At 41.4% G+C, this 18412-nt stretch overlaps 1 protein-coding gene across 1 annotated transcript in view; it reads right to left on the reverse strand.

Moving 5' to 3' along the window:
* AFF3 (ALF transcription elongation factor 3) overlaps nucleotides 1-17932 on the reverse strand; it is a 278904-nt gene extending 260972 nt beyond the window's left edge. Inside the window, exons 1-3 of the mRNA XM_072855188.1 lie at nucleotides 17922-17932; nucleotides 17059-17179; nucleotides 10872-11675 (exon numbers count right to left, since the gene is read on the reverse strand). Coding sequence (XP_072711289.1) covers nucleotides 10872-11675; nucleotides 17059-17179; nucleotides 17922-17932 — 936 coding nt within the window. The remainder of the gene's footprint in view (nucleotides 1-10871; nucleotides 11676-17058; nucleotides 17180-17921) is intronic.
* Nucleotides 17933-18412: the final 480 nt, after the last annotated feature.

Consider the following 18412-nt stretch of genomic DNA (forward strand, 5'->3'; position numbering starts at 1 on the left):
GATAGGAAGAAATACAGTGAGAAACATTAATTCAGAGTTTAGCAAGAAGCCTTTACTTATGCTTCTGTGTTAACTTCCATTTCCAGTGCAAAGTTACGGAGGAGTTTCATGCGCCACTCTGCTACATGGCAAGCTGTAGCACAAACATCAGAACGCGGAACTGGGGGTTCAGTCTCTTCAGTTTTGCCCTCTGCTTTGACACCGATTCACCCTGGCTTGTGCTTGCTCTGGGCCTGTGGCCAGCCGTGACCGTGCCCAGCCTTGGTCTGTGGACGGGATAAGGTGCACGGTCCAGGTGCGCCATCCTGTCCTCTACCCCAGCCTCCCGCATCATTTTCCAGCAGGACCCTCAGCCCAGACCACCGGCAAATGGGGCCAAGGGGAGCACACCTGGTCTGCGGTGCAGCTGCTGGCGGCAGCGTTGAGAACGGCGTCCCCATCCGCCTGCACCTCGGCTAACTCCTCTGTAACCAGATTTAATATATTCTTTTCAGAGTTGTCATTAATGCTTACGAAGAGCTTTGAAACTCCTGAATGGAAGAGATTACAGCAGTAAAAGACAAAGCGTTTTTGGTTTATTGATGAGCATGTAACTGGGTATTATCAGAAGCTATAAACCCTCCGAGTGGGGGGAAAAAAAGAAGACCTGCTGTGTTTCAGAAGACGTCAGCTCTGTGTAAAGGCTGTTCACAGACATTCGGCACATCCTATGTGAGTGTGAAGTTTCACCTCTTCCACCTCCCAGAGAAGCTACGTCTACACCCAAGCCCAGCTTTGTGCATATTGCCATACCACTTATGGGGGGAGATGGGTAATGCATTTTCCTCCCGAGACAGTGATATCACATCTGTGAAGAAGGTGATGGCCACTATCTAAGTTTTTTTCCTCATGGGAGAGGACAAGCTTCTTTAGAAATAACCACAATCATGCAGTTTGATTCTTTGTCAGGGCTGTCCTCTGGACATAGGTCCATTTCTATCGGGGAGCAGGAACTGCACGGGAAGGAAGGGTGCTCCCAAAGGCTTCCTCATGGGAACAAATACACTGCAGCAAAACCCTAAAGTTTTGGGGCCTGCTCAGCCATCTCTAAGCTACTGAAAGATCTTGCATGCAGACTTTATCATAAATTACTGGTGCTGCTTATGGTATTTTTCAAACTGTCCATCTCACATTGCACTTGGTCCTCCCATGAGGACAAAAATTTAGACCGTGATTAACCCCTCCTTTTCGGTGGGTTTCTCAAAGCATACTTTCATTCGTTTCTCTTTAGGCTCCCACATAATTATTTTCTCAGACTCTTCCACTCTTACAGGGCCCAGCTCATTCTTATGTCCTCTCTATCTATGTATAACTCTTCCTGCATGCTAAACACTTACGATTTGGTGCAAGACAGACATTCATTTTCTGCTTACAGCATTTTTCAGACTGTCCCTCTCACATTGCACGTGGTCCTCCATCCCATGCCTTTTTTCTACAGAGCATACTTCCACTCTGGACTGCTACTTCCATGAAATCAGAAATTAACCAGCTAATATGTTTTATTGTATCAGATGTCTCTGATAATATGTTTTCTTGTATCAGATGTCCCTGAGATTGTAATTAAAATCAGAAAAGACCTCTTAGAAAATAATGCATGACTGCCAAATCACGGCCATTCTATACACTTTGTATTAATATTGGTTTTGACGATGTTTGTAATCAGTAATCTCACAGCTGTCTTCCCCTTTTCTACTTCAGGTCCAGAGGTTGTAGCAGTCACATAAAGCTGTACCTGCCTCTGCATCTGGATGCAGTTGTACAACTAGCTTTAAATAAATACAAAATTTGATTAATAGATTACGCTGCTGGTATTTGAATACTAATAATCTCTAGCATGTGCAAGAAAAAACCCCATCATCTTCAACATCTCATTTCAAAATAGTTACAAAGCAGAGAGAGTGTTTTAAATCCCCTCTCTCCTTAAACATGTGTTAGTGATAAGAGTTAACAAGAAATACTCTTGGTTTTCCTCTCTTCCTAGCTACACAAGCTTCCCTTACAGCCATTTGCAGTAAATGCAGAGGAATATGAATAGCAATTTTTGGTTCTGAGAGAAAATGTTGGATCTCAATATTCCTGACCCTGTGGCTCACTGGCCTGAATGCTTTTTGTGTATTTATCTTCTGAACAAAAAGTGGTGTAAAGCCACCTCATACCGAGCCTCCATCGCTCAGAGAAACATGCTGGTGGGGAGGGAAGAGAGTGGGGCATATATGAGGGAATTTGGGAAAGGAAATGCTTATCCTAAACCCTGTAAGAAGCAACCTCAGCCTTTCTGGCATGCTGGGTTTAACTCATGAAGTAAAAAAGGTACCATATTTCAGAACATGCGATTGTTATATATAAAATACAATTAAGAGATTTGGAACTACATGAATATGTAATGTACACATTTCTTTCCAGATGCATTCTTCTCCAGACAGGCCGGTGCCTGCTTTAATTTGGAAGCTATCCATTTTCATACAAAGTTAACCAAGAGTGACAGGAAATCAGACACCTATGTTATTTATCTTTTCTGAACTTAAAAAAAAAAAAAAGCCTTCTGTTAATTACTTTTCTAGGAAGCTATTTTGTGATACCACAGGGATAGATCTTCCATATTCAGAAGTGCTACGGAAATGACAACTTTACGACGTGCAGGGTGAATAAAGTATGTTACATGCAGATATTTAAGGGTATATTTGTCTTCATTTACTGTAAGTGAATATGTGACCAACAATAAAGAATTTAACTGCTTCTGGCCTGGCTGGATGCATTTACAACAATTACTGGAGGTCTGACCTCTTTAACCTTATACATCAAGTGGCACATATACATTATTTATTTAGCTGGAATTAACAGTGATCTGTGAAGCTCGCTGTATTTTCCTTTGGTTCTCTCGCTCATCAGTCATAACTGACCCCCGTGAGCGTGTTCAGTGGTGACAGTTTCATGTCACTCTGATTCATGAAAGACTGGGAAAACTACAGAACAAAGCAGTAAAATATTTTTCATGGATATTTAAAAAAAAAATCAAAAAAAATCCTAAACCACCTTTACATGATCCCATGTCGACTGCTGTGAAGACAAAGAGTAGACAGAAATGCTCTACTCTGCTGTAATTATTGGAAAGGAGAATGTGAGTTGGCATTAATAACTGCTCTGCAGGAGCAACGAGGGCTTGGACTCCACACCTGACTGCACACCGACACAACGCTCCAGTGTTGTGCAATGCAAGGTCTGAGAAGCAGAGTGCGTCTAAGTATTTCACTGGTAATCTGAAATCCACAGCAAGCCCACCCTCGCTCTCCGTCCGTACCCTAACCCTTTCTAAGCGCTCCTTTGTTTAAGGAGCCACGTAGCAGATGGGGAGGAGATGCTCAGCCGAAACTTCGCGCTGAGGACAGCTTCTTGTGCTTGCAGGAGCACCGTGCCGCAGCGCACAGCTCCTGCAGCCACATCCAGGAAAGGACCGCTTTCTCCAAGTGCCGAATACCCTTACACGCCTGGGAGCAATCCATGTTAATGGGGCCAAAGGTGGAAAAGTGATAGCAATGCCATGTATCTTCTGAGGCGCATTTCACAAACGAGGTCTATTAGACTACTTTGTTTCTGGTAGGGAGGATTTTTATTACATCCAGTTATCATCATCATAAGCACTACAATGGATTCAAAAAAATCAGACAAAATGTGCAATTAAAAACTGTTTTTTGTAGTTCTAGAAATCTTATTTCCTTCATCAGTAACTTTAGTGCTTACCAAAAGGAACTAAAGAAGCAATTATACAGGGTTGTGGACATTTTTATGCATGCACTTTTGTATCAACTCCAGAGCTGATTCATAAACCAAACCATCCACTTTGGGGGGCGGGGGGGGGGAACCCAAGAGGAATACACTTTTCTCAGAATGAATCATATTCTTACAACCATTGAGCTCTCCTTATCCCAAAAGTGGTTACTTTTCCAACTTTTGAAAAGATGGAAAGACCAGTTTTATCAAAGGGAGGATCTGACTTATGAGAGACCCCAACGATCTGCTCAAAATATTTTTTCAATAATTGGAAAAAAACAACCTCAGGGAAAACTTGCAAAAAGGCAGGTGCATACATTAAGGAATTCCCTTGACAATCATAAGTGTACATCCAGTTTCAAGAGATTTTTCTCTGATGATAGTCATCCGACCAGTGAAAAACAATGAGGAACAACAAGTGATTCGCCATAGCAACAAACGCATAGCACATACCATATGGTAAGCAGTCCATACAGAAAACTTTAGGCTCTATGTAAATAAATTCTTTATTTTCAAAAACCTATAGATAAGTTTAGCTAGTGCTTTCCCAGAAAAAGATTTTGATACTTAATTCAAAAGGGAAAAGAAACTTAGTTTCACTGAGGGTAGAAACAGTAAAACTAGGGAGCTCTAAAAGGCAAGTAAAGGTGTCTAAACAGTGTTTTCCTTCTACAAGAGCTGCCATGCAAGGATAACCGGAGAGATTAGGCCCACTGTGTTCCATGAAACTGCCCGCACACACAGTCACTGTGTGCCTGGGCGACTGCAGAACGCGAGAAAGGCAGAGGCTTGTGCCACAATTTGAAAACTATACCAAAAATCCATCTTTGCGCATTGTGGTCTCTGCTGTGTTTGTTAAGAGCGTTTCAAACACCACTCTGCCTATTTAATACACTCTTTCTTTGCAGTCCTAGCTTGTTGAACTCTCCTACATAAGAACAGGCAGTAATACACAGCCCTCCCACAGACACACTTGAAGGTCCTGAATAACCCATGACTAGCAGGGATCTTTGCACCACACTGCTCTTGTTGTCCAGTTCTTCCTGTTTAACGTGGGAAAACATCCTTTATTTGTGGGGAAGGTCAGTGGTACCATTACAGGGATGAATTGAGCTGTGTCTTCTTGTAAATGCAGCTTGCTAACTCGTTCCCATGAACATCTGGGAAAGAAAACATCTACAACTGGCTCATACTTACAGTACTTACAATACTTGAGTGCTGTGATTGCTAACTGGCTTCTCAAGCACTGCAATTCTTCAATAAAGTTGATAAATGGTAGAGGAGTATCAACACACTTAATTCTGCGCTTATGTCTCCAGCCTCTTTGGGCACGTCCTAGAACAGTGCCGGAAGAAGTCTGGACCTTTTTGCTAATGCATTCAATCTCTCCCTCCCTTTTTATCTAAAAGCATCTTCAACTGCTCTTCTGTTCTCATTTCTGCCTTTCTGGGACAGAACTGAACACCCTGGGAAGCAGAGAAGAAAAACCTGGATTCACCGCTTAGTCCTACAACAGTTCAACAGGCTCCGTCGCAGCGAGGGGAAGGTGGCGTCGTGCCTCTGAGGAAAAGCACTTACTCAGATCTCCTCTAAACCCTTTCTCTTCCTTGTGAGACACTGTCTCCCCTCTACTTTCCTGCAGATCCAGATATGAAGCATTTCCAGGGGAAGTACGCACTGACCATGACCATCTTCCCAATTTAGTCTACGCTGGAGCTTCTGTTGTCAAATGAGATGTAGCTGCACTTGTTTTTTCACACATGAACTTCCACCTTCAATGTTAAACTGGAATGGAACTACTTATTATACGTACTATGCACCAAAGCTCTCCTTAAAAGAGTCTGGGTTTGAACAAATTAGTCTGGGTTTGAACAAATTACTGACATTAAGTCCACATTTGGGAGGGTTTTTTCAGAGGGAGGGAAGAAGGGGAGGAAAGAGTTGTGGGGGTTTTTTGCTTTCTGTGAATATATGGGGATAGAACTGATAGGCAAAAAAGACTGCAGATTTAAAACACTTGCTAGCGAGTGTGCCAGATGCTGATAGCTATATATAGCCACTCGAATGAGAATGGCTGCAGACAGTATCTTATCCAGGCAAACAGGAATTTGCCTGAGAAAGATCAGGGCAAAAATGAAAAAAAAAAAAAAATCAACATTTAATCTATTGTGCATTATTTCTGCTACAGAAGTTGTGTAAGTACTCCGTGAAGTGGAATAAGAACCTGTCCTCATGATGACCTTATCTACATTTCACATAAACGTGTTCCCAAATTTAACAAAACCAAATCTATCCTTTTTACCATTAGACTGCTAGTCATTCTTGAATACAACCTCGATTTCCTTGCTCCATAACCCTTAGAGAAGTAAACAAAGGACAATAGATAAGGCTTCTTCAATGTAATAAAAAAGCAGCATGTAGCCTATAAGATGAAATTCAAAAACAGAACTCAGGTATAAAGAACATGATTTGCCATCTTAGGTTTTTCTTATTGTCTCACTCAACAAAATTTTAGAAAAGAGAGGCACTTGATTTTCCTGCCTCTTTTCCTCTATACCCTGGTATCAAATTTCTCTTCCCTTCTATCCAATACAGTGGGTTTTTACCTACAGCAATATAATTTCTAAGTAGTTCAAAATGTGAAATAGCAGTACTTGAGATGACGAGCTATCATTTCTGCAGAGCAGTATAATAATTTTGGAAGGACCTGGAGGTTGGGGATGGATTCTAATTAACACTGATGAACGTGGCTCCTAAAGATTAAATTCCCAAATGAGTAACTGCTACCTTTCTACACACGGGTCTATACAAGTTAGTCTCATTAAAACAATTAGAAAAAAGTTATAAGCTTCAGTCTGTGTCAAGATATTGAAGGCTTTCCAAAACTGATTAAAAATATTAAATGGGGTATTGAACGACATTAAAAATCAACCTTTTTCATGTATTGAAAAGTAATGGTCTATAATTTCTATTCAAGTGATTTTATTCCCAGTGAATAATAATTGTACTGCAGCCAACTTTGTGCCCTGTTTCTCTGAAAACCTCAAGGGATGTACAGAAGAGGATTTTGTATCCTGCTGAAGACACACATACTTTGCGTGACATTGCTTCTTATTCTTCAGTTCTTACAGGGAAGCTTAACTTTGTTTCATTATGTGTTTATTTTTCCACTGATGATTCCTTCAAACTGGTAAACACAAATGAAAGTGCATAGGTATTAGATACACGGATAGACTCTGGAAAGTACTATAAGCTAAATGCAAGTGCATGGAAACAGAGGACTCAGCTTGAATGCATTAGTGAGTGGACTTGCAAATCAGGAGATTTTTAACAGTATATTCTTGTTTCCTGGTTTTCTCTGTGGAACTTGAAGTTGCCTATAGTCACGTGACGTTCAAAATAAAACCGAAATGTCACACAGAAGTGCTCATCACTTCATGTGCCCAACTCTGCAGGAGTTGGGGAAACGGTAATTTCTCACCATTCACTTCTCTACGTGGTCAGGCTAGGCAGCTTCTCCCCTGCCCCCTGCCCCCCAATTTTTCCTCTTTTGAGTCTCATGTTTTATCTCACACCTACACACTGCACTCACATCTTGCTTCCCTGTTTGCATCTCTTTCCCTTACAGCCTCCTGCAGTTCAGTTTTCAGTTCAGTTAAACAGCTGTAGAATTTGTCTAGGCTAATTTGAAAAGTATAGGCTTTGGACCATGGTATCACTATGAACATATTTTAAGAGCTGAAGTAGCAAAAAAATGTGTAATGACAAAATTAGGCCTGCAGACAGAAAGTGAAGGCTATAAAAGTGGTCCAGAGGGTGGTGATCAGTGGCACAAAGTCTTGCTGGAGGCCAGTCACTAGTGGTGTACCCCCACAGCCAATACTGGGGCCAATACTGTTTAACATCTTCATTCATGACCTGGATGTTGGGGCAGAGTTTTGAAGGTGATACCCCTCAGCAAGTTTGAAGATGATACAAAACTGGGAGGAGTGGCTGATACACCAGAAGGTCGTGCTGCCATCCAGAGGGACCTCGACAGGCTGGAGAGAAATGGGCTGACAGGAACCTCAAGAAATTCAACAAGGGGAAATGTAAACTCCTGAATGGGGGGAGGAATAACCCCAGCACCAGTACAGGCTGGGGGCTGACTGGCTTGGAAATGAGCTCTTCAGGGAAGGACCTGGGGGTCCCGGTGGACAACAAGCCAGCAACACCTCACGGTGCTGCCTACAGTAACCCCGGGAGCACACTAACTGCCCTACCTAGCCCATCTCAGCCTCACACCTTTTATTTTAGCAGACATAAAGCTTCATTCCACCACCTGCACTCCAGATACCCTATCCCCAAGCTCTCTGCCCCTCTCCTGCTTCCCATATTCTCCTGGCTGCTCTTAGGCAGCTTTCTGCCACTCTCACTTCTGTTTCCATATAGCTTCCTGCACACTGTTGTAGCCTACTTGTCAGCCTGCTTTCCCTCATGATCATCCTATATGGCATCTCTGCTCTTCCCATGGCTACTAGGGATACAGGGACTTTCCTGGCCATCACCTTTAGCCTCACCCTGAACAAGAAAGGCCTCATTTTGCCTGTAAAAGTTCACAGGACCATGACAGATTTTGTGCTGAGAGCAGCTTAAAACTTCTGTCCCTAACAGGGGACAGTGAACATTTGATGCAAAGGAGAAGCTTTATGAGTTTGAAAGCAGAAATTTAAAAAATGCATGGAAATTCTTACAAAACTGTACTAGGAGACGTATGATACAAATAACAAGAATGGAAAAACATTTTGAAATAAAAAGAAGTATGACTGAAAATTAAAGGGAGGGTAGATTAGGCAACACTGACTGAAAAAACTTTCAGTCTTGGTCAATATTTCTCCCTGTAGCAATACCAGTGGGTTACCAATTTCATCTTCTGCCATTTGGGATGGAAAATGTTAGAACAAAGGAAATGTCAGGATAAAGGAAAAAAAGCTGGGCACTTTTATCAGCAGAACTCTCAGACCTCCAAATATGAGATCTAAACGTTGTCTTTCATTAGCTCCAGTTTCAAACCCCAACACCTATCGTACCTACTATTTTTCTTCCAAGTAATTTGTCCATCATTTTTTATAATCACTTAGCTCTTTTTTAACCTACCAGACAATGTTTTTTGTCCACCTCCTTCAATTTCAGCTAAATGTTTATATTATGTTATTAAATACTGTTTCATTAATACTGCATCCCATAAAATCTGTGAGAAGTTGGTGAACACTTTAGTAGCTACCCTGCAGTCCACTCTCTCCTACCATAGCCTACATTGTCATCAGTATATAAGCAAGTTAGTTTAAAGCAATCTCAAAATATGTCTATATGTCTAGAAGCTGCAGTATAAATTTACCCTTATGCATCGGCATAGATTACATACAACAAACGAAAGCTTTCTTTCCTGAGGTAGGCGAATTTGGAATGCAAATGCTAAAGCCTGAATTTCAGACAAACAAATGATTGCCTATCAAAACGCCTTTCCAAACTAGTCCTTCGAGTATTGCATACATGTAAAGGGGGAAAATTTGAAATATCCAGACAATTGCCACAGGCATCTTTAATTCTAACAATACTTCCCACTTGCAGATAGAAGCACAAGTCTGAAAGAGGTAATAATAGCTAAATGGATATTAGTATCTGCCATTACCTGATCTATCTGCACAATTACAGCAGTTTGTGAATGCTAAATTTGCTTATCAAATCTGGCTTAAGAGCCTAAAACAACCCCTTTTCAGGAACAACATATCACCTACGTGTTGTTTGGAACTGATGGAACTTTAACTTAGAGAAAAACCACATGGGTATAATGCCTAAAAGAGCTGAGAGAAGTAATTGCTTCCAGAGAGATTTCTTTCCCAAATCGAACCAAAGGGGGAATACAACAGTCAACTCCATTTCTGAAAAACAGGCATTAAGAGGCCAGAGAACTCCACCAAAAATTAGATTTTTCCTCTCCTTTAAGAATGCCAGAAACAAAAATGTTAAGACTAAAAACATCTCAAGACACACCACAGCTGTCAAATAAGAGTAAACAATCCCTGTCTCTGCTCTGAGAAAGTCATAGTGATTCAGCCAGAGTCGTTTAGTCCTCTAAATACTATAAATTGTTTAAGTCATGGGAGCTCTACCAATTTGCACAAGAGGATGATGTTAGCATCTTTGTATTGGCATATAGGCCTCTGAATACACCCTAGGAAAAAAAAAAATCACCCTTTATTCTGCCAAAACCAACCATTTCCTCCCCATCCAAAAAGATCAAACAGAAAATCACAAACTGCATAAATGATAAAGCAAGGTGTCCTACTGGCATAAACAGAATGTGAAATAAGTTAACATAAAATAAGTACAAGCAGAAATCTTTCATATCTACTCCTGATAGCAGAAATGTTGTCTAGAAGCTCTTTCGGACATGTTCTCATAGTTGTAGCATGGCTGGGTTTCTACAGATGGTGATTCTTTAGGAAGCAAACCTCAGTCTTCTCAGAAATTGGTTTGAAACAGAAACAGATACTATGAACTAAAAGGAGAGTCTCATTGCTGTATTCTCATCTATTCCACAAATTTCATATTGTTTAAGTAATTTATTTAGATTGTCAAACTACTTTGACATCATTGAGGATGGCAGAACTCCTTCTGATCACAAGCACTTCATTTAATCATTGCCAAAGAGAAAGAAGTCAATGAAATATGAACGGTTAGAAGTAATACACCTGCCTAACAACAACAACAAAAAATTAAAAATATCCAGACTTTATATGTGGATATTCAGGAAAAAAAAGTCAGTGAAATAATATATACTACTAGAAAATGTGCCATTGTAGGAAGTGTTATGGTCCTGAAGACAGTGAGCATTTCACTGTTGAGATATCTTTACATTACTGTGAGGCTGCTATTTGCAATATACTATGTCAATGTTAAAAAAAAAATTCAACATGCAAACTAATATGTTAAAAATGTGTAGAGACAGATGCAATCTGCAGCTCTAAGGCATCATCTATCCATCCAAGGGATTATGTCATAAAAAGCATAAAAACACTTACCTCTTCTTGCTTAGGAATGCTGAACTTGGCTATCTTTGACTTGGTCCTGGCCGAATCGGGCTTGTTAGAAGGCACTCCCCTATACGACTTGGTCGTCTCTGCTGGTAACTTCAGCTTTGGAGACTCATCAGGAGCCTGGTCTTGACCGTCCATTGGCCTTACATAAGCTGTTGGTTTCTGCTGAACCAGACTGGGCTTCGAAGCAAGAGAGGGTGGGAAGTTTTGGACACAGTGCCCGCCACCATGCTTTGCTGGCCTCTCTTGCGCTTGAGCTCCTCCTTCCGAGCTACAACTGAGCTTTGCCGGCTGCTGCACTCTATTGACGTTGTCTCCTAGCGTGGCCCTCAGTGAGCTTTGCTGGGCAGTATTGGAAGAAGAGGAGGAGGAGGTTGGACTCGATGCATAGCGTTTTAGTTTCTCCAGACTGGATTTTTGGTTCGTCAGTTTGAAGTCACCCTTGTGTGACTCCAGCGACCGGTGCCCGTGCTTGCTTGCTCTCTGCTGGCCATCCGAAGTGGCATTTTGCCCAGCCTTCTGCCAACCCATCGTGGCACTTTTGCTCTGCTGGGCAGATAGGGCTGCTGGTGTGGAAGAAGTAGTGCTGGAAATGGGAGGAGGAGGCGACGGTCTTGAGTCTGCAATAAGATGTTCATCGGGCTTGGGGAGAGACGTCTGAGGAACCCCAGGTTTTGGAACCCCAACAAGGTGGCTCTGGTTTGATCGGTCAGTTAACAAGTCTTTCATTTCATCATAGTTGCCCAGCGTATTCTGGATGCGATTTGAGAGCTCATCCCCCTTGTTAGTCTGCAAAACAAAAATCGAGTGTTCTGCAACAGGCAACATAAGAAAAACAAAATTCCCTGCATGCTTCTGCTGAAATCCTTACTGAAGTAGCACTGCCTTATTCAGCAGCGGTGTTGAGGGATGAAATCGAAAATCCTTATTGTCTCTGAAGACACTTATCAACATCTTAAATCTACCCTGAACTGGAAAAGCTATAAAGGGCCTTAGAGTATATAAAAAAAGAAATCTATCACTGGTATCATGCTGTAGTTAAAGTATATTACCTGGAAACTAGAAAATTTATTATTGCAACTACACAGAATGGTTTGGATTAAATCTGACCATGATAAAACTTTTCCTATAGCCCAGTGCAAGCTCTCCTTGAGCCATGAATGAAAACACTGCATCCCCAGTTTCCTTCTCTGCCTGCCTAAGTTTTCACATGGCATCTGGGAAGCCACACAACATCCAGTGTAAGCACTGAATGAACCCACCAGTCTAAGCCAACCAAATACTCTGAGGTGACCTGAAGACAGCTCGTGGGACAACGGGAAAACTACAGATGATTATGTGCCGCCTTTGAAAATACAGACAGGATGCTCACTCTAGGGCACTCTCCTCTTTCAAAAAAAAGGGTGAACAGAACCCCCCAAATTCTTCACATTTGCTCAGTGCTTGCTGTGTGCAGCAGGGGGAGCACAGCCATCCTCCCTCCCCTTTAAGATTAATCATTGTTTTTAAAATCATCCATTTACTTCCTGACTGAAAAGGCAGAAGCTCCACAAAGAAATAAAACAAGCAAATAAAACATACTGGAAAAGATTGAAAACTCTTGCTTTAAAAAGCCACTGTAAGCAAAAGGGTGTATCATTAGCATTTATGCAGCAGAGATTTTTCTGAACCCTGCCAAGATTCAGGTGTGTGATGTTCTTTGCTTTACGTTTTCAGAGGAAGACAGTAATGAGGCAGTGGTGTTCTCCTTTCTCTCTTCCAGCCATGGGATCTGGATGGGAAAACTCCCATTGGCTTCAGAAGGCCAAGCTTTCATCTCAAGACTCTCTGTTTTAGAGGAAAACAGAAAGAAGGGAGTAAAGGGAGTGGAGAAGACCCCTTTACAGTTATATAGAAAATACAAAAGATGTAGCAGCAACATCAGTTACTCTGGAAAATTGGGGGTATTTCTCTTTTTAAGCCTTCAAATAAAATTAAGTCACTCAAACAAAAAATGTAAGGGAAACTCCCCTAGTTCAGAATCTTTTTTCTAGGGTTTCCTATTAAAAAACCTGAATCCAAGCAAAAATGCCCGGTAAATGAGTGCAGTGATTGCCATATGCTACCTTTCAGAGGACTACAGTGGAAGCATTCCTAAGTCAGACAGTAGAAGCAGTCCTGTCTTGCTTGAAACTTGTCCCCTCAAATTTCAAGGACACTACCTTGTAACTACATAAAATACATTACAGCTAGCTTTCTGATATGCATTCATTACAATGCTAACAGAGCTGAATATATATCAATAAAATATATTGAAGGCAAGTGGGAAGGGAAAAACTGAAAAGTGTTGCATGCGAAACATTGCTTTGCAAACTTGGAATAAAATGGCTCAACCACTACAGCCTGATCTTCTCTCTGCATATGCAGCTATTGTCACAAGGACGATAACCTGCTATGAAAAGAAATACAAAGCATTAATTCACAGGTGGCAAGTGGCTTAAACAAAGGGTGTTCCTTCGCTTCACAGGAATCATATCGATGTCCTAAAGAAGAGGAAACTATTAACAAGGCTTCAAAAGTGGGAAGCATCACATACATCTGAAAAAAAAGAAGGTTGGAGATACACTCATGTGTCTCCTGGGGTCAATTAAATGGTTTCTACACTTGGGCATCGTCTTCACCAGAAGAATTACTTTCCGGAAGGCACAGAAAATTTTCCTTTTACCCAGTGGATCTCTTCTATGCTTCCAGTGGATCCACCACCTCGTGTAAATACCTTGTAGAGAGATGTGTTTCCAGCTTCCCTTTAGGGAGGGAGATCTTCCCTTGGACCTGCACCCAGCCTGATTCAGCCAGCCTGTGTGTGTGAGGTTTCCTTCCCTGCCAGGAGCGTGGTGACAAGGACCACCAAATGGAACAGGGCTCCTGACACCCACAAGTCTCCTACAGCACAGACAGCTTGTGGGGCAGCTCTCCACCCAGCTGCCTCTAGGTCCATGAATGTGAGAGAATTTATGTGCAAGTTTTGCCCCTGGAAAGTCCAACTTCCCTAACAGAAGGTCCATTCTTTCTGATGCCTGCTATTTGGATGGGAAGTAAATAAAAGCCTAATTTCCAATTATCTATAGACTATCACTAGCCCAGAGAAGTCAGCAGATTGTCTTCTATATGGATGTGATGTGAAGGTCACACAGAGGCACCTCGTATTGAAGGATCCCAGATAGCCACAAGAATAATTGCAGCAAACCAATCTAATGCCTGTACCACAGCACATGCTGGCAACTGGTCGGTGTTGTTTATTCCTTCTGGATACACCGGGGAGAACCTGAGGTGAGAAGATTTTGTGTTGAGCTGATCTCATCCAGAAGAGTTCACCTACATCCTTTTGGGAACAAGATGAGATCTGAGGTAACTTGTTATGAGCTTTAGATGTAACAGTTTGTCCTACTATTTGCTGTGAAATATTGCTGGCCTTATTAATCATTCACATAGAGAAAACTTGATCACAAAATGAGTAAGTAGGAAAAGCATTCTGTGCAAACATTTCTAACTTACAGTGCTCTGATACTCTTCTGCAATGCAAGATGTATCCATGCATTTGAAGACTGCAAGATTCGACACTTCTAAAAATAAACCTGATGGTTGCATGGAAGGTCATCAGAATTTTTTTCTTCATTAAAAATACTGATATGGTTAATGAGGCAAGGTATTCTGTCCAGGAAATATCTGGAATGAAACTCCCACTTTTTACCCCCTGTAAAAGACATTTTAAGTAAAAGATACTGGATTTCCTGTAATCCTTCATAAAGGGTTGCTATGGATACTTTGAACAGGATAAGGGGCAACCCAAAGAGTCAGGATTTTTCAGAAAATCTGATGTTACAGGAGTAGTGATACATGTCAAGGTGAGAGAGGACATAAGATTTAAGAGATTTCCAGTTTGCCTTTGATTTTCAGATATGGCCTTCTGAATGGCAAATCCTTTGGCTTTAGCTCACATTTCTCAAGCTGTGCAGAGGAATACTGAATTTAATCAGAGCTTGCAGTGAGTATCTCCTGTAACTTCATTCCCCTCTGGAAACACCTAAAACTTGAACATGATCTTTAAAGACAGTAAGAGTGGGTTTCAGCTTTGCTTTCACAGAAAGGTTTCCTCTTTTGCAGTCAGCCTCTCTCCACGGTAAGATCAAAAAGTCCAAGCCACAGCTCTACACCCCCACACTGAAGGTCCACAAATGCTTGGATGAGTTCAGACAGAGCAATGGTCCATTGCCAGTGTACACATGACATTCGGAGTACGCCACTGCTGAAGTTTTGATGTCCAATACTGTCAGAATGACCGGCCATCCCAAGCGGCTGTGACTGTCACACCAACAGAGCTGTGGGTGAGTTATACTGCTGTCCTGGGATTTGCCTTTCTCCATGTTTCCTTGACAAAGGCAGCTGTAGGATGTATTTCTGCAGCACCTTCTTTACACGCTTGTCCAAAATAGGGACATAGTGTTTAAAGAGAAGAAGCATGGATGGAGCCATTATTCTGACTTCCCCATAGGATACCCACTCAGTATCCTCTCTGCTTCTAGAGACAACAGTGATTTTTCATCCACTCCTATTAAAGTTGATGGAATTATACTGTGGTTGCATAGAGGTGCCTTCAGACATCATAACTCAGAAACTACTGGTGTGTCCATGATACATGAAGTCTGTGCCATGACAGTCAGTACATTGGCACATAGGTAATAACAAAAGTGCGCAAAATATTCCAACTATACCACTTTTATAAGTGATTTGAGCAGTATTACCAACTTTAGGTACCACAGACAAAATGGTATCAGGGACCCAGCAAAAAGACAGGCCCTTTTTGTGAGGGGTCTATTTGATTTCATCTAGCAGATGGAAAATCATTAAGTCCCCATTGCAGCAGAGCCCTCACTAAATGCCAAGACACAGCTGACTTAAGTGTTTCAGGCTTTTTTCCACGGATTAGCCCTTGCTTGGTCTCACAGTAGACTTTTTCAAGTAGAGCCTTGAGGACTTCAAGACATTTCCCATGGTTTCTAAACGCCTTTGTAATGAATCTGAAATTTGGGCAGCTGGAGGTCAGCTTCAAGGCAGACAGAGCTGCCTTCTGTCAAGGGACATGGTTTGAAAGTGGTAGATCTTTCTTTTTTATTAGGGACTAGAAACGAACAACAACCTGGAAGAACAGCAAGCTAAAAGCTGACCCTGGAGCACGGGCAGAAACACAGAAGCATGGAAGTCAGGTGCAGAGGCCTAGTGCCAGGTCCCAAACAGGACTCCTGGGAAGAGGCACTAAAGCACCCAAAGCATCAAGGACAAGCGATGCAGCATGGAGGGAAAGGTTTCACCACATGGTGGTTGTAACAGTAACCTGGACATTACTGGAAGGGCACAGCAGATGATGCACGATGATGCTTTGATGCACGCAGGCAAAGTCACTGGGTTAGCTGGGAGAGAGGAGCAGCCCCTGTGGGATACCCCTCTCTGGTCCTGTTCACAAGAGCTTGGTTTTCAGGCTTCTGCAAAGTGCAGAACATCCTGGTTGACCCTTCTAACAGGGAGTGGGGAGAGACGGTTGAGCCTCATCACAGCACTGTTACCACCAGGAATAAAGCAGGGAGTTGAGACTCATAAGTTACTTCTGCCTTTGCTGAGGGCAAAACATGTCTAGCAGACAAATTTTGTTGGTAATGCTTATAGGAAAAAAAAAACAACGCAAACACCAAGATATTTCATTGCATTAACCTTGGCCAGAGCACAATGTTTACTGTATTGCTTGACCTCCACACACAATTCTAACACAATTGTTTTCTTCTAAGCCTTGCAAAAACAGGGCACCGTCACCTTCACCTCCTAGTTTTAATTCCACCTCAAATATTGTTAGGATATTTCTAGTTTATTTCGTTCTCATGTGCTGCTGAACATTATAAGAAGCTTATATATATGTATTTTTATATATTTTTTTTATATATATATATTTTTATATATTTATATATATAAAAATATAAAATCCAATTCTCAGTGAACCGTAAATGTTCTCTGCAAATTTTGTGAGGCTAGCACTTGTTGGGAGGGTGCCGAAACCTGGACAATGCCTTCTGCAGGCTGTGTTTTTGTACTGTGGAATAAATAAATAAATAAATAAATAGCCACCCAGCTGGGAAGCATCTACCTTGTACGGTTCACTGAAGAGGGAGTAACTTGTGTTAAACACGCCATCCTCCTGCTGGGCCTCCTGATTTCTCCTTTCCCATTCTTTCCTTCGCAGCACGTTTCTATCTGGCTCGTAGACACTGCAGGAAAAAGAGGAATAGCTTTTTAAGAGTTAAAAGTTAGCAGGCAACATATAAACCAGTGTGAATTTAAAAGTGAAGAACTCTGGTTTGCAGACAGATGGCAAAAATAAGCAAGAACATGAATCAGATGAATGCCAGTCCAAGCAGGCTGGGGAGGCTCAGGTCTCTGGGAATGCTGTTGCTTTCTTCACACAGAGAATAGATAATTAAATTCTTACAGAAGAATAAAAAAGAAATCACAGGGCAGGATCTAGTCTGTGCAGAACTTCTCTGCTTGAAATGTGACAAAGGAAATATCTAAGCAACTTTGACAAAGACTGAAAGTACTCTTAAGGCAGATGGTAATTACAGCTATGAGTAAATAGAAATTATGAACATATTTCCACTTATGACATATCCTCTGAGTGTTGTATGAGAATGCTCCTTTTTTCACATGGATGTGTTTCTGTAGTGATTCTTTCATTAACTAGCTCCCTAAAGAGCTGTTAAAACTACATGCTGTAGTGGTTTCCACAGTTAGGCTGCTTCTTCTGATCTCTGTTAATCAGCCAAGTCGTGAAACTACTACTGAAACAATTCCTCTTTCTGATGGATTTGACACTCTCACAACTTCAGAGCATGAATAAATGAATACTGGCATGATAGTATATGTATGGCTGGTAGAGTGTGGCTGGAGAGACAGTAAAATCACTGCATTACACAACAGTATTAATTTTTAGAAATGAACTAGTCTGGTTACAATATAGACATCCAGAATAAAAATGATTTTTTTTTTCCCCAGAATTCTAGTTTAATGCATGACAACATAAACCAGAGAATCCTTTCCCTGAATTTCCACAGAACAACACAGGTTTGCACATGTCAGTCTGTTACGTTTTATTCTCCTCACAAAGGAAACCAATGTGTCTAATAAGGTTTACGTGTTATTTCAGGACAATGTGACGAGTATGCTGATTGCCTATTTTACTTAGCTCAGCTAATGCCTTTCTTCTGGCACTGTAAATCTGTAAAGCAGAAATATATATTAATGTCATGTAAGTGCACCATGTGTTAATAAGAAAAAGGTTGTCTTGCTAACCAGCTTCCCAGTTAACAAAACATATGTTGCATCGGCTACCCACGTGATGCTACCTAGTATGCCTCAGGCAAGGCAGTCAAAAGGCCAACAGCTATCTGATTCTAATTCAAGACTTGAGAGAGCTTAAAATACATAGGGCATGTTAGATGCTA

The sequence above is a fragment of the Ciconia boyciana genome, chromosome 1 (genome assembly GCF_034638445.1).
Source record: "Ciconia boyciana chromosome 1, ASM3463844v1, whole genome shotgun sequence".
Lineage (NCBI taxonomy): Eukaryota > Metazoa > Chordata > Aves > Ciconiiformes > Ciconiidae > Ciconia > Ciconia boyciana.